This window comes from Phoca vitulina, unplaced genomic scaffold, assembly GCF_004348235.1.
Source record: "Phoca vitulina isolate PV1807 unplaced genomic scaffold, GSC_HSeal_1.0 scaffold4, whole genome shotgun sequence".
In the NCBI taxonomy this organism is placed as follows: Eukaryota; Metazoa; Chordata; class Mammalia; order Carnivora; family Phocidae; genus Phoca; species Phoca vitulina.
The window spans coordinates 19,608,642-19,628,764 of NW_022589707.1; the positions used below are offsets into that span (position 1 = coordinate 19,608,642).

The following is a 20,123-nucleotide window of genomic DNA, read 5'->3' on the forward strand; positions in this document are numbered from 1 at the left end:
AAATGAAACAAATCAAGCGACTGTAGGTTCAAATAGCTAAATAGTAGCAGAGCTGGGGATGTGGTCTAAGGTTTCCAGTAGTTGTGCACTTACGTCTGCTCTGTGCTTGTGCTCTCCTTCCACCATTTGGCACATTTCCCAAGTACACCAGCAAACAGTTGAACCTGGAGTTTAGCTAGAGTTTGGAAAACTTGATACATATCTAGAATTCCAAACATACTTAATCCTGAAAAAATATCTCTTTAAAGTGCCTATGACTGATAAAATAGGTAACAGAAGTGTTTTGGAGTATCATATTTTAAAAACTTTTAGATGTGCCCAGAAAGTGAATAGTAAGTCCTGCTACATAGGCAGTTCTCTTTTTTGTGAAGTATCTCCAGGGCTCACTGTGTACAGAAACTTTTTCGCCAGTAATCTAAAGAAGTAAAAATAAATCTTCTGCATATCTTCAAAGAGCTCTAGAAAATAAACCCATTCAGTAAGTTGAAATGAAATAATATTTTTATGTTTTAATATATTGAAATCAGCATGACTTTTAAAACCAATTAAATAAGCTATTTTAATAATCTTGTATCAGTTTTCTTTATTCCTCATATTGCCTTATATAGAGCATAGTATTTCTCTTTTGGACTGGAATGAGATTGTTCTGACAGAATGCCATCATTAAATTCCCAGTTTATTTTTGTTTGCAGCATTTCATTGTCCTACTGTTTTACTCATATCTTTCTAGAATCTGGTTTTTTTTAAATTTGGGGTACCTTAGAACCCCCAGACCACCTGAGGAGAGCCATTACACACACACATAATTTTTATACAATTTCAGTGATTTCTTGGTTTCTAAGGATAGAACTAAACTGATCATACTGACTTTGTTTTGTGCAATTAGATTTGAAATTATATTCTTTCAATTATAGGGTTTTAGAATCTGCTGATTTGACAGCCATTCAGTGTTTTGATGGTATATGTCATTCAGAGCACGAGGACAGCTTTCGGACTCTTTCAAGTAAGGACAGTTTTTAATGTTAACAGTTTAGTCTTTGCTAACTGAAATGGCTTTATCAGTATTAGTTCTCTTTTTTAATATCTTCCCATCTCTGCCTCTCCTTTTTTGTTAAATCCATATTCATTGTAAAGGAACAGGCTAAATCTATATCTGTGTCCTATGTAAAGGTAAACATTATTTCTCCCTGAATTGTATAATTGCATTTTCAAATTGGAATGGTAGGGATTACTTGATTTGTTAAAAATGTAGTATTTATGTATGTATGTTTACATTGTGTGTGTATATGTATATGTGTGTATGTGTGTATATTCATTAAAATTCTGTATTTCCTAGGCAACCACTTTGCTTGTCAGTTTCTAAAATGAACAATGGTCGTTTTTGTTACTTTATTTCAAAGAGCTAGATTATTTTTTGATCATACATATTTTAGAAATACACCTGCTTCCCAGTCTTTATCAAGTTCATCAAGTTCCTAGTTACAAGATCTTAAACACTTAGTTCTGTATTTATATTATTGCCTGCCTGAATAGGTGACTATTCAAATCTAAATTTAAATCTTACAGATTTTCTCCTTTACCATTTTGCTTTAATATCTGCTGGTACTTTCTGGGGCCTAGAATCTATGTCATGTTTTTATCCCATATTTATTTTTTCAGTGTAACTCCTTCCCTTATGATATAAGCTATTTTAAGAGTATTTTCTCTTTCTATACCAGTAATGATAAGCATTAAAATTAACATGTATTGCTTGGTTTAGGTACTAAGTGCCTAATCCTAACAGCACTCCTTTGAGGTTGAAATTATTTTGTCCCTTTTACAGAAAGGAAACTGAGGCTTTGAGTGATAGGGGTCATGTAATTCGCCCAGGGTTACTTAGCTATTAACTAATAGCAAAGTCAGTCAGATTCAAGTACAGCTTATTTGATTTTTTTTTTTTTTTTTTTTTTACATATTTTAAGTTTATTTCTTTATTCTCTCTGCCTTAAAACTCTCCACATTTCCTAGCACCTTGGTGATGGCATTTTAGCCTGATCTGTGATTACTTAAACTACCATTAGCAGGTCAATTTACTTCAATTTTTGACAGTCATTTGTGGACAGCATAATTTGTAATTATACTTTTTGAAATCTCTTTTCTCCTTTTACAAAGATTTTTAAATTGTTTTTAAATTATAAAGTTAATACATGTCATAATATCAAGTTACACAGCTTCCCCATGCCCTTGTGCCCACTCCTGAGGTAATGTTAAGTTTAGTGTGGTTTCTTCAACACTTTCATGTTTATACAAATATATATACCTGTACATAGACAGACCTGACTTTCCCCTCTGTTTAAAATATTTATCAAAATGCAGCGCTTGTGTGGCTCAGTTGGTTGAGCATCCAACTCTTGATTTCAGCTCAGGCCTTGATCTCAGGGTTGTGAGTTCAAGCCCTGCGTTGGGCTCCATGCTGGGCATGGAGGCTACTTAAATTTAAAAAATGGGACCATACTATACGGTTGCTTTCTTTATCAGTGGATCATAGACCTTTTTATGGGCTAATCCATGTTACTCAAACTCATTCTTCTAATAGTGCACAGTATTTTATAATGTGACTCTAACATTATAAATCCAGCTATTTTCCATTTGATAGACATTCAGGTTGTTTCCAGTTGTTTGCTCTTAACAAATAATGCTTTAAAAACCATCCTTGAACAATTGTACATTCCTGGTTTTCTTTCTCTAAAATAAACTCCTAAAAGAGGGGTTGATAAATCAAAGCGTAAGCACATCTTTTATTTTAATAGATGCTGTCAGATTATATGACAGAATGTCATAGGATTCATATGCAAATAGCAGTGTAGGAAAATGTCCTTTCCTCACACTCTCAGTGGTATTGGAGGTTACCACTATATGTAAATTTTGACAGTTTGGTAGACATAAGGTGATATCTTATTTAGTTTCCTTGAGTACTTGGAAACCTGAAAATATTATATATTTATCAACCCTTTTTACTTCCTCTTTTTTGAATTGTCTGTTCTTACCCTTTACCTGATTTTCTGCTGGATTTCTTAACCTTTCTTTTTTTTTGTATCAGTTTGTGGGAGACCATGTATATATTTTACACTGATTTTCTTTTTATTTGACTGCTTTTATTGCCATTGTTTTCATTTAATGCAGAATGGCTGATATTAAGTAATCAGATTCATTGAAATTATACTTTGCCAGCTTAAGTTGTCCATTCAGGTTCTCTTGTCATGGATTCTTATGCCATTTATTAGTGATGTTGAGGAAGAAGGACAGTTTCATATGTTTGTATATGATGCCACATAAAATAAATTATAAAAACATACTGTACTACTATATGTAATAGAATGTAAGCTAAAGTAATTGCAAAATATGGATACTTTTTTAGTCTCAAATTCTTCATTTTAGAAAGCACCATTAAAACTTACTACTATATTCACTATTTCTGCTTTCTTGTTAAAGTAAAATCCTATGATTAAGTGTTCATCAAGTCATCCTATTCAGTTTAGTAAGTTTATTATCTTATCTACTTCTCCCTTTGTTTCTTTCACAATGTATTTTTTCCAAAATAATAAAAATTTTCAAACATACAGAAAAATTGAAACAGTTGTATAGTGAACACTCATATACCTACTACCTGGATTCTCTTGCTCTGTCATATACTCTCTCTGTCTTTTACTCCGTCAGTCCATCTTATCTTTTGATATATTTCAAAGTAAGTTGCAGATATAAATACACCTCCTAAACACTTCAGAATGAATATCATTAACTAGAATTCAATATTTGTTGAGGATTTTTTAAATTTTTGGTGTAAAGTTGTATGCAGTGAAATGGACAAGGTAAGTGTACCATTCCATGTGCTTTGGCTAATATATAAACCCGTGTAACTTAGATCCCTTTAAAAACCTAAAACATCACGCTTGTTGAAGGAGGTTCCCTCATGCTCCTTCCCAGCCAGTCCTGACCCCCACTCTAGCCCCATAAATTCTGATTTTTTTTGCACCATAGATAATTGTGCCTCTTCCAGAACTTCAAATAAATGGAATAATATATTATGTACTCTTTTACGTACTATATGTTTTTGAAATTCATCCATATTGCATGTATTAGTAGTTCCGTTTTAATTCCTAGTAGTATGGTATGAGGTAGACATTTTTTTCAATATGAATTTCTAGTCATTGAAGCACCATTAGTTTCCTTTCTGTAAGATGACTTGGGTGTCTGTCAGAAACCAAGTGGGTATAAATGTGGATTTATTTCTGGGCTTTCCAGCCAGAAATACTTAGTAGAATGGTGTGAAGTAAGCATTTTGTTTCCTCGTACTAATTTCCAGTTGTTGCAGTACCAGAGTTTTGCTCTCCCTTTGGATTGCTTTGCCGCCTTTATCAAAAATGAAATGCAGGTTTATTTCTAGGCTTTTTTTGTAATTCTGTTGTTAGGTTTGTCAGTCTTTATGCCAGTATCATATTGCCTTGATTATTATAGCTTTATAGTAAGTCTTGAAGTCAGGTAGTATAAATCCTCCAGTTTTGTTCCTTTTTCAGGATTATATTTTATATTCTAGGTTCTTCACGTATTCACTTAAGTGATAGAATCTCTTGTCTTTTTCTGCAATAAAGCCTCCTCAATTTTGATTAGGATTGTATTGAATCTACAGATCAATTTGGGGAGAATTGATGTCTTAACAGTTTTGAGCCTTCCAGTCCGTGAGCATAGTAAATTTTACTCTTATTTGGATTTTCTTCAGTTCCAGTCAGCAATATTTATAGTTTTCAATGCCACATGGGATTTTTAATGGATTTTAAAACTGTATAATTCTTCTTCCCTTCTTCCTGTAGGCTCTGGATCAGTATCACTATATGAGGTAGAAAGATGTCAGCAACTATCAGCTACAAGTAAGACCATGTTTCATTTTTGAAATGTGGGTATAATAGTGTGCATAATAAAGTCTATTGTTACCAACTGATTTGTTCCTATCTAATTTTGAGAGCAGATATCCATGAGAGCAAAAATATATCCCTATTTATATTTTATTTCCCTCCCTCATCCTAAGTGGCTTATATAAAATGGAACCCAGAAAGATACATGTTTTTACATCGACTATATAATTAAGTCACATATATGTAAGATTTATAAAACATACTCTATTTAACAGTGCAATGGGGCTTATTTTGAGAACATAAAATATCTTATATGACATAATTTTTATCTGTTCATGCTGTGCCCTTAGCTGTGTGCCCATAAAGGAGCTCCTTACAATATACCCCAAAACTTTAATGTTAGCAGTGATAGTAAATCTGTCAGATGCCCTCTTTCTGTTACTTCAGCTCAGATAAAAAAATTTAAGAACAAATATTTTTAAGCACGTCTATTAAATGAAATTCTGTAATATACTCTTAAAAAATATGAGTTTCTCATTATTTGAGAAATAACATATAATTATGAAATGGGAGAAAGCTCGAAGAAAGAAGCTTATGGTGGTGTTACTGGAATAGGAAGTGTCAGTGTGTACTCATGGTTTTATACACAGATACAGAAGTCGATGCAAATAGGTCTTTGTATATATGTATTCATTCAAATACATATTCATATAGGTGCATGTGTGTAAGTATAGGTATGAACACGTGTGCATATATACCCTATCTCTGTCCAGTTAAAGGGCTTTGAAATAATGGCACGGCCCAGTAGCAATGAAGGCACCTGGTGCACAAATCTTGGCTTATAAATAATACTCCCCCTTAAAAGGAGTCAGGGCTGCTTATAGAAATAGCAGACTCCAGGATTGGAACAGGAGAATTATAAGATGAGTCTGGAACATCTTGTGCCAGAAGGTAAAGAAGTTCTCAGTTAATAATGGAGCATGTCAAATTTGATACAATATGAGCATTAAAATAAAAAGTACTAGCGATGGAATAAAACTGAATAAAGTAGTAATCCATTGGTCCATGTGGGTTGTAAATAAAAGAACAAATGAATGAATAAATAAATGAGATTAAATGGAAAGCTCTTAGTTACAATAGAAAGATGACTAGTAAATGTAAAAGGAATGATGAAGTTAGGGAAGAAAATCATTTTGCAACCATGATAGTAATAATTGATTTAGTTGTAAATCGTCAGTAGGTCCTAAACTATCAGGATCCTAAATGTTTACTGAGGAGTGGGATATTTATATTTCTCCAAGTACTTTCTTATTATAAAGGGGAAAATAATAAATTTATAGTGGAGAGATCTGTTGAGTACCACCATAACCAACTGAGCAAAGTTACCATTCCCAGGAGTGAAAACACTGATAAAATATATGCCTCTTAATATGATACAGAGAAGGACAATTGTATCACTTATTGTATAGCATACTGCCAAAAATGCCTGATCTGTATCTGATCATGAGCAGAACCAGACACACCCAAATAAATGGCCTCTACTCCTCAAATATTATCAATGTCATGAAAGATAAAGAAAAGCTGAGGGACCGTTCTACATTAAAGGAGTCTAAAGAGACAGGAAAAATATTTGCAATACATGGTTCAGGATTGGATTCTGGACCTGAAAATAAAATTCTGAATAAGAACATTATAAGTGGGGGACAGATGGAGAAATTTGAATAATGTCTGTTGATTCAATGATAATTTTACATCAATATTATAGGTTCTGAAGTTGGAAATTGCACTGTAATAGGACAATGAAATTTCTTGTGAAATACACACTGAAATATTTAGGGATAAAGGAGCATGATATCTGGAAATTATTCTCAAATGATTCATATATATGAATCTGTAAGGAGATATATATGGAGAGAGAGCTAAAGACATGATGATGATAAATGTGGCAAAATATTAACAAAGCTGACAATATAACTTTAAATAATTCAATTCTGTATCTGGTTTGGGGAGTTTATATTATGAATATTCTTATTCTTGTAGATTATTCTAATTAAAAATTCTTTTTAGTACTTACAGATCATCAATATTTGGAGAAAACCCCAATATGTGCTATTTTGAAACAAAACGCTCCTCAACAGTATCGTATTCGAGCAAAATTAAGGTCATATAAGCCCAGAATACTCTCTCAGTCTATTAAACTTCATTGTCCTAAATGTCATGCACTGTAAGTATTTTCCATAAGAAAATGGAAGTTTCTATTTCATAATGTTTATGAATATACATTTTCATATATATCAGTTTAAGTCCTGGCAATGAGTAAATTATGACTTTGTGTATTGTATTTTGAAACAGTGGTAACTTTTTTTTGTTTTTTTTTGTTTTATTATGTTAATCACCATACATTACATCATTAATTTTTGATGTAGTGTTCCATGATTCATTGTTTGCGTATAACACCCAGTGCTCCAGTGGTAACGTTTTTAAGAGAAAATACTAAAATCTTAGTAAGTCGTTCTGATATTTCTTAATAATGATAAGTAGGTGCTTTTTTGCAATCTGAAATTCAATTTAGTAGCTCTGATACATGCAAACAAATAATAAACTATAAAAATATTTGAGGAGGGACGCCTGGGTGGCTCAGTCTGTTAAGTGTCTGCCTTCGGCTCAGGTCATGATCTCAGGGTCTTGGGATCGAGTCCTGTGTTGGGCTCTGCTCAGTGGGGGTGTCTGCTTCTCCCTCTCTCTCTCTCTCTCAAGTAAATAAATAAAATCTTAAAATATATATATATATATATGGGGAGACTTTCTCTTCACAAAAAAACTTCTTAAAAATAAACCTTTAATAACTAAAATTTTTAAATAGAGAATTCTGCTTAGATGAAATTTTTTTTTTTTTAAGATTTTATTTATTTGAGAGAGAGAGAGAGAGGCAGAGAGAGCACACACAGGGGGAGAGGGAGAAGCAGACTCCCCGCTGAGCTGGGAGCCCGATGTGCGGCTCGATCCCACGACCTGGAGATCACGACCTGAGCCGATGGCAGATGCCTAACCATCTGAACCACCCAGGTGCCCCTGGATGAAATTTCTAAGTGATAGAGAAAGCCTTGTTGGCAAACTTCTGTCTTATAATATGTTAAATATAATTTAAATTTTTATTAATCATTGAGAATTCTCAGTGCATCAGACTTTATTCCAAACATCAATTATTATATATATAAATAAATTTATAAGACATTAGAATGAATATGTACTTATTAGCTCAAGACATTCTGAAATTATTTTTAATCTCTTTTCCTTTTTTATACAATTTGTCTTTCCTCTAAATATATAATGTGTAAATAAAGTACATTTCCATTTTAAAGTACTTACTTGTGTGTGCACATCTGTCTACACTAATACTAATGTATGTATATTTTCCCCTCCAAAATCTAAGTATGGTACTGTTTGTAGAGATTTTTGATCATCAAACCTTAAATAAAATGGGGGACCATCTGCTACACATTTGAGCTTAAAATGGTAGTTGGAATTAAAATATAAAGACAGATATCAGGTACTTGCTGAAGTATTATTAAATTACAGTTTGTCAAATTCTCTAAAGTCATATAGCTTTGCCAAACAAAGCCATCCTCTCTGAGCATTTTTTTAAACAAATAAAATCATCTGAGAAGGGTTAAGAGGTATTACCTAAAGTTACACCAGCTGGTTGGGGACAGAACCAGGATAAGGACATAGACCTTTTGATTCCAGATCATGCCATTTCTATTGCATACATACTTTACCAGGTGACTTTTTAAAATTATTATTCTAAGTTAAAAGTAATCGAAGAGAATGTTGATTTGTAAAGTAGGTCCCCTATGAAAGGGGAATTACTTAGGTGGTAAGTAGATATTGAATGGGCAGCTGTCTTTTTTTCCCCACAGAGAAGTTTAACATTCTATACAAGAGGAGAATTAATTGGTGCTAGAAATAGTTATAAGATCCTTGGTATCACAAAACCAGATAAGGAAATTCCTGGCAGTTAATGTAATTATGGTATGGATCTACTTAGTCATGAAGTATCATCAAATACCTTTTTTGTTGAATAAGAGTCATTTAATCTGCAAAGTGAACTGTCTCCATATTTTAAAATAAGTAGCTGGCTCATCAGCATATAAACAATTTTTTTAAATTGGATAATTTGTTAAATTTGATTTTCTAAGCTTATACCAATTGTTTTGTATTTCATTGTCAATGATTTTAGGCAAGAAGTTCCACATGAGGGTGATTTGGATACAATTTTACAAGAGGGTGCAAGTAAAACCCCAGATATCAAACTACAAAATACATCATTATATGATTCGAAAATGTGGACCACTACAGATCAAGGAGAACGAAAAGTTACTGTTCATTTTGTAAAAAATAATGGTATTCTTCCACTTTCAAGTGACTGTCTGATTTTGATAGAAGGTAAAGTATTTTAGTTACTGTTTTACTAGAATACAGCTTTTGCTTATGTCTTTCTCTGATTAATGATTGTTAAATGTATTTTAGGGGCAACCTAGGACATATAAAGTCAAATGTTATTTTAACTTCCGTAAAATGGAATATATTATATATAACGGGTAGATTTAAATATATACATATACACATACATAAATTAATCTGAATGACATTTTGAAGTTATACATTGAACTCAAGTGTTTGCATTTGTCCATCTTTTTGGATATAATCTTAATGAGATTCAGGCTCATTGTGGAGCTGAGTATTAATCAAGACGATGCTGGTTAGGTGCAGTTGCTGCTGTTTTGGCCTCTGGATGTCACTGTTGTTCCATAAAAGTAGAATGAAAGTCATCTATTGATATGTAAGTCAAGGAAGGGACCCTTGAAACAAGTGAAGATAACTCGACATATGTCTTAAAAGAATGAAACTGAGTCATATTTATTTTTGCATTTCCTTTCCACTTTTGTCTAATTTTAATCTGATGTTTATCACATATATATACCACATATTTTTTCCCATGCCAAATTTAAAGTTTCATTATTTTCCTTGAGACTTTTCTTCCTTGAGAACATTCCATAATAAAAGTAGAACATCATCTTTAATTTGCAGAGAAATCTTTAGTTTCATTTTATAAATGAACTGATCTTTATTACAGTGGATTATGATCATTTTTATTACTCACATTTTTCTGTTTATAAAAGTAATATGTAATTGTTTTAGTGTATGTGTGTGTATATATATACACACATATATATATGAATACACATGAATATTACCATTGGTATTATTTTCATGAACATCTTTTATTTTAACATATTTATGGATTACCAGAAATGATTTTCATTTCTATGTATTTAATTACAATAATCCTATTCAGTTAGTACTATTATAAGCTGTTTTTTATACATGAGAAAACTGAATCATAGAGAAGTTGTAGGTCTTTCCCAGTACAGGTAGAAGTGGAACTGAATTGTTCCCTGTTTTTTTTGACATAGTAACTCTACAGTGAACTTTATCTTCCCTCTGGATGAAGTGTAATTAGGGGGGCACAAGGAATTAAGTAAATGTTGCCCAATTACTTTCCAATAAAGCTGTCATAGTATTCATATGCTTTAGTAGCATATGAGATTATCTGTTCCCCCAACCTCATCATCATATACTAGCACTTAAGAAAATTTGTCCACCTTGGTGAGTGAAATGTGGTATCTTATTCCATTAGCAATATTTTAAACCCTACCAGGAAATAGATATAAAAACAAAACACACAGACACATGCACACACAAAAAATGGAGTAAGACTATTTGTGTGCTCTAAAAATAAAATAAAGCCCTGGACCTATCAGGTTCTGTAAGAACTGTCCTTGTAGGGCCAGCTAAGAGGATATCAAGTATAACATAGGGTTCTCCTATGTTACACAGCCTCCCACAATTCTGTGATGAAGTCAATCAAGTTAAACTTAAGGGTTCAAAAGAAGCTTGAAGAAGTACCTTTAGCTCCTGATCCTATCTTTAATTACCACTCATCCCACAAACTTTCTTTTTTTTTTTTTTTTTTTTAAAGATTTTATTTATTTATTTGAGAAAGAGAGAATGAGAGAGAGCACATGAGCGGGGGGAGGGTCAGAGGGAGAAGCAGACTCCCTGCCGAGCAGGGAGCCCGATGCGGGACTCGATCCAGGGACTCCAGGATCATGACCTGAGCCGAAGGCAGTTGCTTAACCAACTGAGCCACCCAGGCGCCCCCATCCCACAAACTTTCAATCTCATCTACGATTTCTCAATTCTCATTCCACCCTCCAGCCATATCAAACTGGTGGCAGAAATATCTACCCTAAACCCAGGATATTTCTCGGTGCCTCTTTGCCATTCCATTGCTGTTCTGAGAATTTTTGCTCTAGTACATGTTGAGAAGTAACTCAGTAATTCCTGTTACTCAGCAATTCATGTGAAATACTTAATGAGCATCTACACATACAAAGCAGTCTTCTGATTCACCAGGCAGATTTGAGTGGTTCTTATTGCATAGTATATGAACTTTCAGTAGATCACTTTTCTTCTTGTATTATATTTGCATTATATCTGTCTGTTTATAGATTTGTTTGCTTATTAGAATGTAACTGCCCTAAAGCGCAGGATACATGTTTATTTTAATCTCTATATCTTCAGCATCTAGGGTAGGACAACAGGCATGCAGCTGGTTCTCATTAAATATATATTAAGTAAATAAGTATATCCAGAGTAATAACACTTTTTAATGAAAGTCAATGAAAATATATCTGAAAGCACTTTAAAATTTAAAAGTGTTCCATCAAAATGCAAGCTATTTTTATTTTATCAAATTTCTGAGTATTATAACCTTAATCAGAGCTAGGATCTAACTGCAGTATGACATGGCAGAACTGTGGTTTCCACAAAGTTGTGCAAAGAGGAACGGGACCCGGGCAAGTTGCTGTCCTTACCAAGATTTATCTCCTTTTTCTGAATAAATACTCCTTGGATTGTTTCAAGACTTTGGTTAATTTCTAGAGTTCCGAAAACAAATTTGACAGTTTTGGCCAATGTTCTTTTTCCTTTTATGGAGCAGTGTATTTTTGGAAGTCCTTACTCTGCTTTGCTGGAAGTGCTCCCCCTCACAATTGAGTTTAACATTACAAATTTTAGGAAGTACACGAAAGTATTTTTATAAGTCGTACTCTCTTTCCTTGGAGAGGAAGAATTATCAATCTAGGTGAAAAATACACCAGAAAAGGTACCAGTAGGTTTGAGTGATTAGAGAGAGTACTGCCTTCTGGTAGTAGTGCACCACTGGGCATCCTCTTTCTTCTCAGCCCACATGACGGCTTTTAATGGCCACTTTGTCATAGAATTGGAAGTATTGAGGATTTTTCAGGAAAAACGAACAAACACTATACATGAATTATTATTATCTGAACTGTTTGCATCTGTATTTATTTCACAGAGAGAGATAGCGAGGGCAGGAACACAAGCAGGGGGAGTGGGAGAGGGAGAAGCAGGCTTCCCACTGAGCAGGGAGCCCGATGTGGGGCTTGATCCCATGACCCTGGGATCATGACCTGAGCTGAAGGCAGACGCTTAACGACTGAGCCACCCAGGCGCCCCCTTGCATCTGTATTTAAATATAAAGTTGACCTGAAAGTTTAAAAGATTTATTTCAAACTCAAGACTACATTTACCTAGACATTATTAGTGTGTATAGCAAATTTAATAATGAGAATCCTGTTATACTTTGGCTCTCAATTTTATTTTCTTTTGAATACTTAACCAAAGTGTTCTGGCATAAAAGAGCAATTTGTATAAAAATTTAGGAAAATGGTTAAAATTTCACAAGCCTTGTATTTTGCTCAAGTCTCAGCATTTTTGTGCAGTGGTTTCTTAAATCAGGGCAGGATACTAACTTTACAAATTATTATATTTTACAATAAATGTATAAATGTATTAATCATCTAAATTCATGCCTTCATTGTCTTTTTCTTTCAGTCCCCTTAGTCTTTTACTATACGTCATGTGTTACTTAATAGACACTCGAAATTGCCTTCATTATATTTGTACTACTTGAAGGATTTATTTATTCTTTGTTAATAGGAGGTACACTCGGTGAAATCTACAAACTCGCAAACAAGTTTCATAGTGTAATTCCTGTGAGATCTGGCCATGAAGACTTGGAAGTCCTTGATCTTTCAGCACCATTCCTTATACAAGGAAAAATACATCACTATGGGTATGCTTTCAAATCTGGGAATTTGGGGAATTAAAAACTGCATGGCAGTAATTTTTATTATTTTATCCTAGTAGTTGCTATATAGTCAATGGATACCAATTTATATGTACTAGATTTTTGTCGTATATATTTATTCTTTTGGTAGCATATGTATCGACTACCTACAATGTGCTAAGTATAAGGCTAACCCAGGGGCTAATATTCGTTTGTTTTCTTTCATAAAGATTTAGATAATAGTACAGAGAAAGGTTCAGAGCTGTATCCTCATAAAAGTTAAGTGATTGAATTCCAAAGTTTCTGTGCCAGGAAGTTACGGAGTAGTTGGCACTGAGGAATTGGAAGATAATCAGAATATATTAGGAGCTAGAAACAGGCATGCATTTCAAGAAATTTGTAGTCTCTCTTGTACTTTTTTAACTTTATGGTTTCTTTTATTTTACAAATTTTTAAAATAGTAATATGATTATATTTATCAAAATGCTTGTGAAATCTTAAAGATTTTGCTTACTTAGGTTTTAGTTACTTTACTCAAGATTTCTGGACCTGATCCTTTTTACAGAATTTAAACTAATGCTTCAGTTTCTTTAACAGTTATACATCTCTTCCGGTTTTTTATTTCTTGAATCTATTTTATTAATGAATTTTTTTTTAGGAAAGTTTTCATCTCTTATGTAAATTTAAATTTATTGACATAAAATGTGTTTATAGTACTTTTGATGATTTTTAAATCTCCACTTTGTTCATGAATCCACTTAATATTATTTGCACCTTTTTTTTTTTTTTTTACCTTTTTTGCCAAAGCAACTAGATTTGTTCTGATACTCGCTATTGTTATATTATTGTTCATATCTTTATTTTCTGCATTTACTTTTTTTAGGTTTCCTTGGCTTTTCTTTTTTTATCTTTATTTTCTGCACTTACTTTTTTTAGGTTTCTTTGGTTTTTCTTTTTCAAACCTTTTTAATTGAATGCTTATCTCACTTATTAATTTTTTGTATATTTTTTAATATTTACATTTAAGCCCATAATATTTCCCCTGAGAAAATGGCCATAGCTTTAACCCAGGATTTGATAGGTAGTGGTGTTTGTTCTTTTTTTTTTTATTCTCTTCTAAATGTTTCCTAATTCTCATTATGATTTCTTCTTAGGCCCATGAATTATTTAATTGTGTTTTAAAGTTTTCACAGACGCATTTTAGGTTCTATATTTTTTTTGTATTTTAATTAGATTACTTTTTAGCCAAATAGCTTGATATATATCATAATGATTCTTTGAGATTCATTTAGCTTTGCTTTATCCCAAAATGTTTGTTCAGATTTTGTATATATTGCCTATATTTTAAAAAGAACATGTATTCTTTAATAGCTGTGTTTAATGTTTAATAGTGTTTAGTTATGTCCATTAGACAAGCTTGTTAATCATATTCAAAACTTCTGTTTCCTTTGTAACTTTGTCTGTTTAATCACTTAGAGAGTGTGCTTAATGTCCTCTGTAGTGGTATGTTTGTGATCTTTTATTCTGTCAGTATTTGCTTTGTATATTTTGAGGCTCTTGATGGTTTGCTTTCATGTTTCTTTGTTGTTACATTTTAGGAAGTCTCATAAATAAATAATTAGGACTAGATTTTAGTTTTTTAATAGATGAGTTTAAAATATGTTAATTACTGATATATTTAGGTTTTATTTCTATGTTTTATGTTGTTCTGCACTCACACTTCTACTCTTTCCCCTTTTTTTGTTATTATTTAGCTTTTTTTTTCCTCTAGTCTTCTATTGGATTCATTTATAAAAATGTTTTTAATTTTCCCCTTTTCCCACTTTTACTGATTTGGAAGTAATGAATTCTGTACTTAATTTTTACTTGTTACCCTTATATTTTAATTTGTATACTTAATTTTTAGCTTGCATACTTGCTTTATCAATGTCTAGAGTTAATATCACAGCCTGTTTTTAAGGAAATAATATGTCTTCATTGCATTGCCTTTTTCTGTTAAAGAAGAAATATCTATGTATTTGAAGGGTGGAAGAGGAGAATATTTAATATAGGGACCCTCTGTTTTTTGCCAGATTAGAAATGAAAAGGAGTCTGCATGAACCTTTTGGATATTGATTTTTATATTTTTATTCAAGTATATTTTCTTATCAACATCTAATCTTATGATGATATAAAAAATAATTACTTGTACTTAAAGTATGTTTGTATATAAATCAAAATACCTATACTAAATAATGTGCATTTTTAGTATATTTTATAGTTTCAGATTGACTTATATTACAAAAGATAAGTATAGTATTAGGCATTATAAACTGTGAACCTCTAAATATGTGTTCACTGAATATATTATTCAAAGTCTTGCTAGTACCGACTTCCTTATTGAGAATAGTTTTCTCCTATTGGTTATATTTACTTAAGACCTTAGCTGTTATCACAGAGCCATCAAATGAAAGAGTCCTCAGAGATGTCTCTTTCAACTTTTTCGTTTTGCCAACAAAATCAGCCAAATTAATTAACAATGTGAATTTGGACCCTCTCTCTTGTTCTCAACTTAGTTGTTTATTCTGAACCATACTATCTTTTTGATTGCTTCTGTTGTAAAAAGCTTATTTTTTTTACAATTCTGCTTGTAATATGTGCATTACAATATGAAAGGTGCAACACTGTTGTTTAATAATTAACTTCAAACTGTGCATGTTTGAACAGCGAAGATAAGTTATAATTAAATGTTATAATAATTATTTTTAAATGCCTATGGTTTTTTTCTGTCATTAATTTCAGATGTAAACAGTGTTCTACTTTGAGACCAATAAAAACTCTAAATTCCCTGGTTGATAAAACACCATGGATTCCTTCTTCTGTGGCAGAAGGTTAGCAAATTTCTGTGTCCTGCAACTATAACTGTGTTCATATAAGGTGACCTCACTGATTCTATTTCAGTTGTTGATATTGTAAAACCAGAGCAAAGACTGAGCTAAAGTTTAAACTTTACTTAAACAAAACCGTTCACGGTGATTATAATAAAAGTATAAAGTGAAGTTTAAAATGTTTGAAAACTTGCTTCCAGGATTTGCCAGTATCTTTAATCATTACAATTTAATGTTCAATAATTTGTTTTAGTATTGATTATTAATCATAAATACAGATTCTGAAAAATCCCTCCAGTTCACAGTATTTTTGTATTAAAAACAGTTTTAGAGATGGCTGTTACAGCTCTTTACCCACTACACATCTTTAGCTGGAATATTAAGAAACTTTTTATATCATATTCTTTAACTGTGATCATCCAGCATTGGCTTAAAACTCTGTCATTGACAGGGGACTCATTACATTGCAAGGCAACATACCCCTTAATTTTTAAGTAGTTGTTAGTGAAGCAAAACTACGGACCACATTCTGTCCACTAGAATTAGAATACATGCCTTCTGTAAGATTAACAGGCTTTGCACATTTGAAGGTATCTGTCAAACCTTCACTGAGTCTTTATTTTTCCAACTAGGCACCCTCACTTCATTTGGTATTTTCCCACATTCCCTACTATTTTGTTTTCCTCCTTCGTAAACATTTCATTTTACCAATGTTCTCAAAGTTTGGCATTAAAAGCTGCAAATAGGGCCGCAAAAGTTGGCCAGTTCAGAATATAAAGAAAACCTTTATTTCTCTAAAATTGGACACTTTGTTGGGACGCCTGGGTGGCTCAGTCGGTTAAGCGTCTGCCTTCGGCTCAGGTCGTGATCCCAGGGTCCTGGGATCGAGTCCCGCATCGGGCTCCCTGCTCCGCGGGGAGCCTGCTTCTCCCTCTGCCTCTGTCTCTCTCTCTCTCTCTGTCTCTCATGAATAAATAAATAAAATCTTAAAAAAAATAAAAAAAAAATAAAATAAAATTGGACACTTTGCTTCTACTAGCCTGAAAATTTTATTGTATCAATATTTATTTGTATACTTGGTTTTGTTTTTTTTTTTCTTTGCAATCTAACTGTATGATACTGCTATCTCATATTTTGTTTGTGGTCCAGTGAAATTCCAGGTTCCTTTCATTTGAGCTCCCTGCTTTCCAGCGTGGTCTCCCCATCCCATTCTTAATGCAATTCTTTGTGTGTGTGGTCCCTCAGGGTAGATTTTACATTCACCCTTCTTGGTATTAGCTCAGTTTTAACCTATGGAGACCTTTAGAATCCTACAAATCAAGTCCTCTGTATTAACAATTTTTGTCATGTCTGTATGCCCTAATTCATTTCTCTGTACTCTGATTTATTCTTCTTACTTGTCCCTTAATTAATCCTTTTAAATATGGATTCCACAAATGAAAGACAGTATTTCATTTTATAAACATATTAAATGTCTCCCATTTCCAAACACAAAGTACCATTTTAACCTATGAATTTTCATATCATTTAATATCTCTTTAATTTCTTCTTCCTCATCTTATCAAATCATGAAATCCCATCTTCTGACATTTTTGTCCATTCAACTAGATGATATCTTAAAAAATAAGTGATCCCTATATTTTATAATACAAAGGGGAGAGATGTTACAAAATCAAATTTTTTTAGAACATTCTGGTATTTTAATTTTGTCTTTTATGAGGCTAACATGCAATGAATTGTAGTACATGAATCAGTTTTTATGTTTTCTATCAAGTTATCAACTCATTTTAAAGATACATTATATTAATATTTCATCAATGCTCATGAGTCATTGCTCCTATATAGGTATAGTGTAATGTTCTAAAATGAATCTGCTAAATGAGTTTAATATATATTGTTATTGGAGAGCAAAAGGCATATATATAAGTTGTTTATCTTAAATTATTTTAATAAACAAAACTAACAATATCATACAACAATTTTTACTTTACTTTGATTTTGTGGAATAGAAGATTCATATGGTTTGATCTTTTTTCCCTTCGCTAGTATTGGGTATTGTACCCCTTCAACATGTGTTTGTAATGACATTTACTCTTGATGATGGAACAGGAGTATTGGAAGCTTATCTCATGGATTCTGTAAGTAACAGAGGTAGTGTAGATATTTCTAAGTAAAATATTTTTTTAATTTTAATGTATTTATTCATTCCTACTTTATTACTGAGAGGATTTAAGACAACTTAAAAAAATAAAATGCAAGCACATAAATTAAGGTGTCTGTATATTTATGCTGTTTTGATTTGACTCTAAATTTAATATCCATGTAATGATAAATTGAAGAATAGGAATTTGAGGAGAGACTCTTCAGTTTTGCTCCAGGAGCCAAAGGCAGAGGTATGAGCACACCTTCTGTCTAGCAGCATTTCACTAGGTTTTTGAAGTCTCCACATTTCCATATTAAAGGGAACTAAATTACTTTGGAAGGTCGGTGGTTATATTGTGTGAAGCTAGGGAGCTATCCATAAACCTCCCTCATTTCTAACAACAGTTCCAAGTTTGGGGGTTCTCAGGACCACCCTTAAGTTTTGATAATCCACTAGAAAGACTCCCAGTAACTTCCTATCAGTTATAAATGCTATTATGGTTTGTTACACCTAAAGGATACAAATCAAAATCATCCAAGGGAAGAGCTGCATAGGGCAGAGTCCAGGAAGTTCCACACATGGAGCATCCAGTTGTCCTCTTCCCATGGAGTAGCAGACAGTATTACCAGCCTGATAATGATGTGTCACCGTACACGTGTATTGTGTATTGAGAGCCAGGGAGGCCTCACTGAGCCTTAGTGTCTAGAGTTTTCACTGGGGCTCTGTCATGTAGTCGTGGTTGACAGCCCATATGGCTGATCTCAGTTTTCAGCCCCTCTGAAGATCAAGCTAATATCACATTCCCCAACCTCCGCACCCTATATCTCTAGTGTGACAAACAAGGACATTCCTAACAGGCGTATTCGAAGGGCTTAAAGATTATTTCCAGAAGCCAAGGGCAGATGCCAGATTTCTGTTAGTGGTAAGGTCGAATTTTTTTACTGCACACATTGGGAAACAATCTGGGGTAAGGTTGAGAGAATTTTTCCTCCCACCTAAACAATTCATTTGTCCATTTATCGAATAAATATTTAATGAGCACCTGCTGTGTGCTAGGTACTGTTGTATATGATGGGGTTATAGCAGTGAACAAAGCAAACAAAGTCCCTTCTTTCAAGAAAGTATAGTATAAACTGATAGAGGAAAGAAAAATAAATAAATGTACAACAATATGTTACACTCTTCTAAACTTAACACTAGATTTTTTCCTATACACAAAGAGAATGATAGACCTCACTCTTTTCTAAATACGATTATTCTTACTATCATTAAGTCAGAGCAGTTAATTGGATTTTTTATATGTATATCTCAATACTGTTTTTAGATTAAAGTAGTAAATCAGATTTTAAGAGTTCAGACTAGAACTCTGAATTCTACAATCTTGATAGAATAAAATAGTCTAGATTATTTTAATTAGATAATATTGAAATACTTTTCATATTAATTATGACTTTAAAAAGAAGATCAACTTCTGGGGCACCTGGGTGGCTCAGTCAGTTGAGTATCTGCCTTCGGCTCAAGTCATGATCTCAGGGTCCTGGGATCGAGCCTGTTGTTGGGCTCCCTGCTTAGTGGGGAGTCTGCCTCACCCCCTCCCCCTCCCTCCCCCCTACCCCTGGTAGTGCTCTCTCTCTCTTTCTCAAATAAATAAAATCTTTAAAAAAAAAAAAAGATTAATTTCCTTTTTTCTTCTATAATTTTTTTTAAGGACAAATTCTTCCAGATCCCAGCATCAGAAATCCTAATCAATGATGGCCTTCAGCAGAGTATGGATATGATCTTGGATATGTTTTGTCCTTCAGGAATAAAAATTGGTAGGCAATAATATTGTTTAACAATCTCATCATTCTTTTTCTTGAAACAGTATTTAACATGTATCTAATCTGTAGACTTAGAGGTATGAAAACTTTGAAGTCTGAATCTAAATAAATTATTTTCTGATCTGCCTTTTGATGAAGACAGTGGCAGGGAGAAAATAGTTAAGAATCATAGTTCCTGAAATGAAAAGA

At 32.8% G+C, this 20,123-nt stretch overlaps 1 protein-coding gene across 7 annotated transcripts in view; it reads left to right on the forward strand.

The window, feature by feature from the left end:
- POT1 (protection of telomeres 1) overlaps positions 1–20,123 on the forward strand; it is an 83,402-nt gene that overhangs the window by 56,170 nt on the left and 7,109 nt on the right. For all 7 annotated transcript variants that reach the window (XM_032401645.1, XM_032401647.1, XM_032401644.1 and 4 more), the window contains 8 exons: positions 915–1,003; positions 4,848–4,904; positions 6,957–7,113; positions 9,130–9,335; positions 12,975–13,110; positions 15,886–15,974; positions 18,018–18,109; positions 19,823–19,928. In XM_032401645.1, the coding sequence (XP_032257536.1) occupies positions 915–1,003; positions 4,848–4,904; positions 6,957–7,113; positions 9,130–9,335; positions 12,975–13,110; positions 15,886–15,974; positions 18,018–18,109; positions 19,823–19,928 (932 nt within the window). The remainder of the gene's footprint in view (positions 1–914; positions 1,004–4,847; positions 4,905–6,956; positions 7,114–9,129; positions 9,336–12,974; positions 13,111–15,885; positions 15,975–18,017; positions 18,110–19,822; positions 19,929–20,123) is intronic.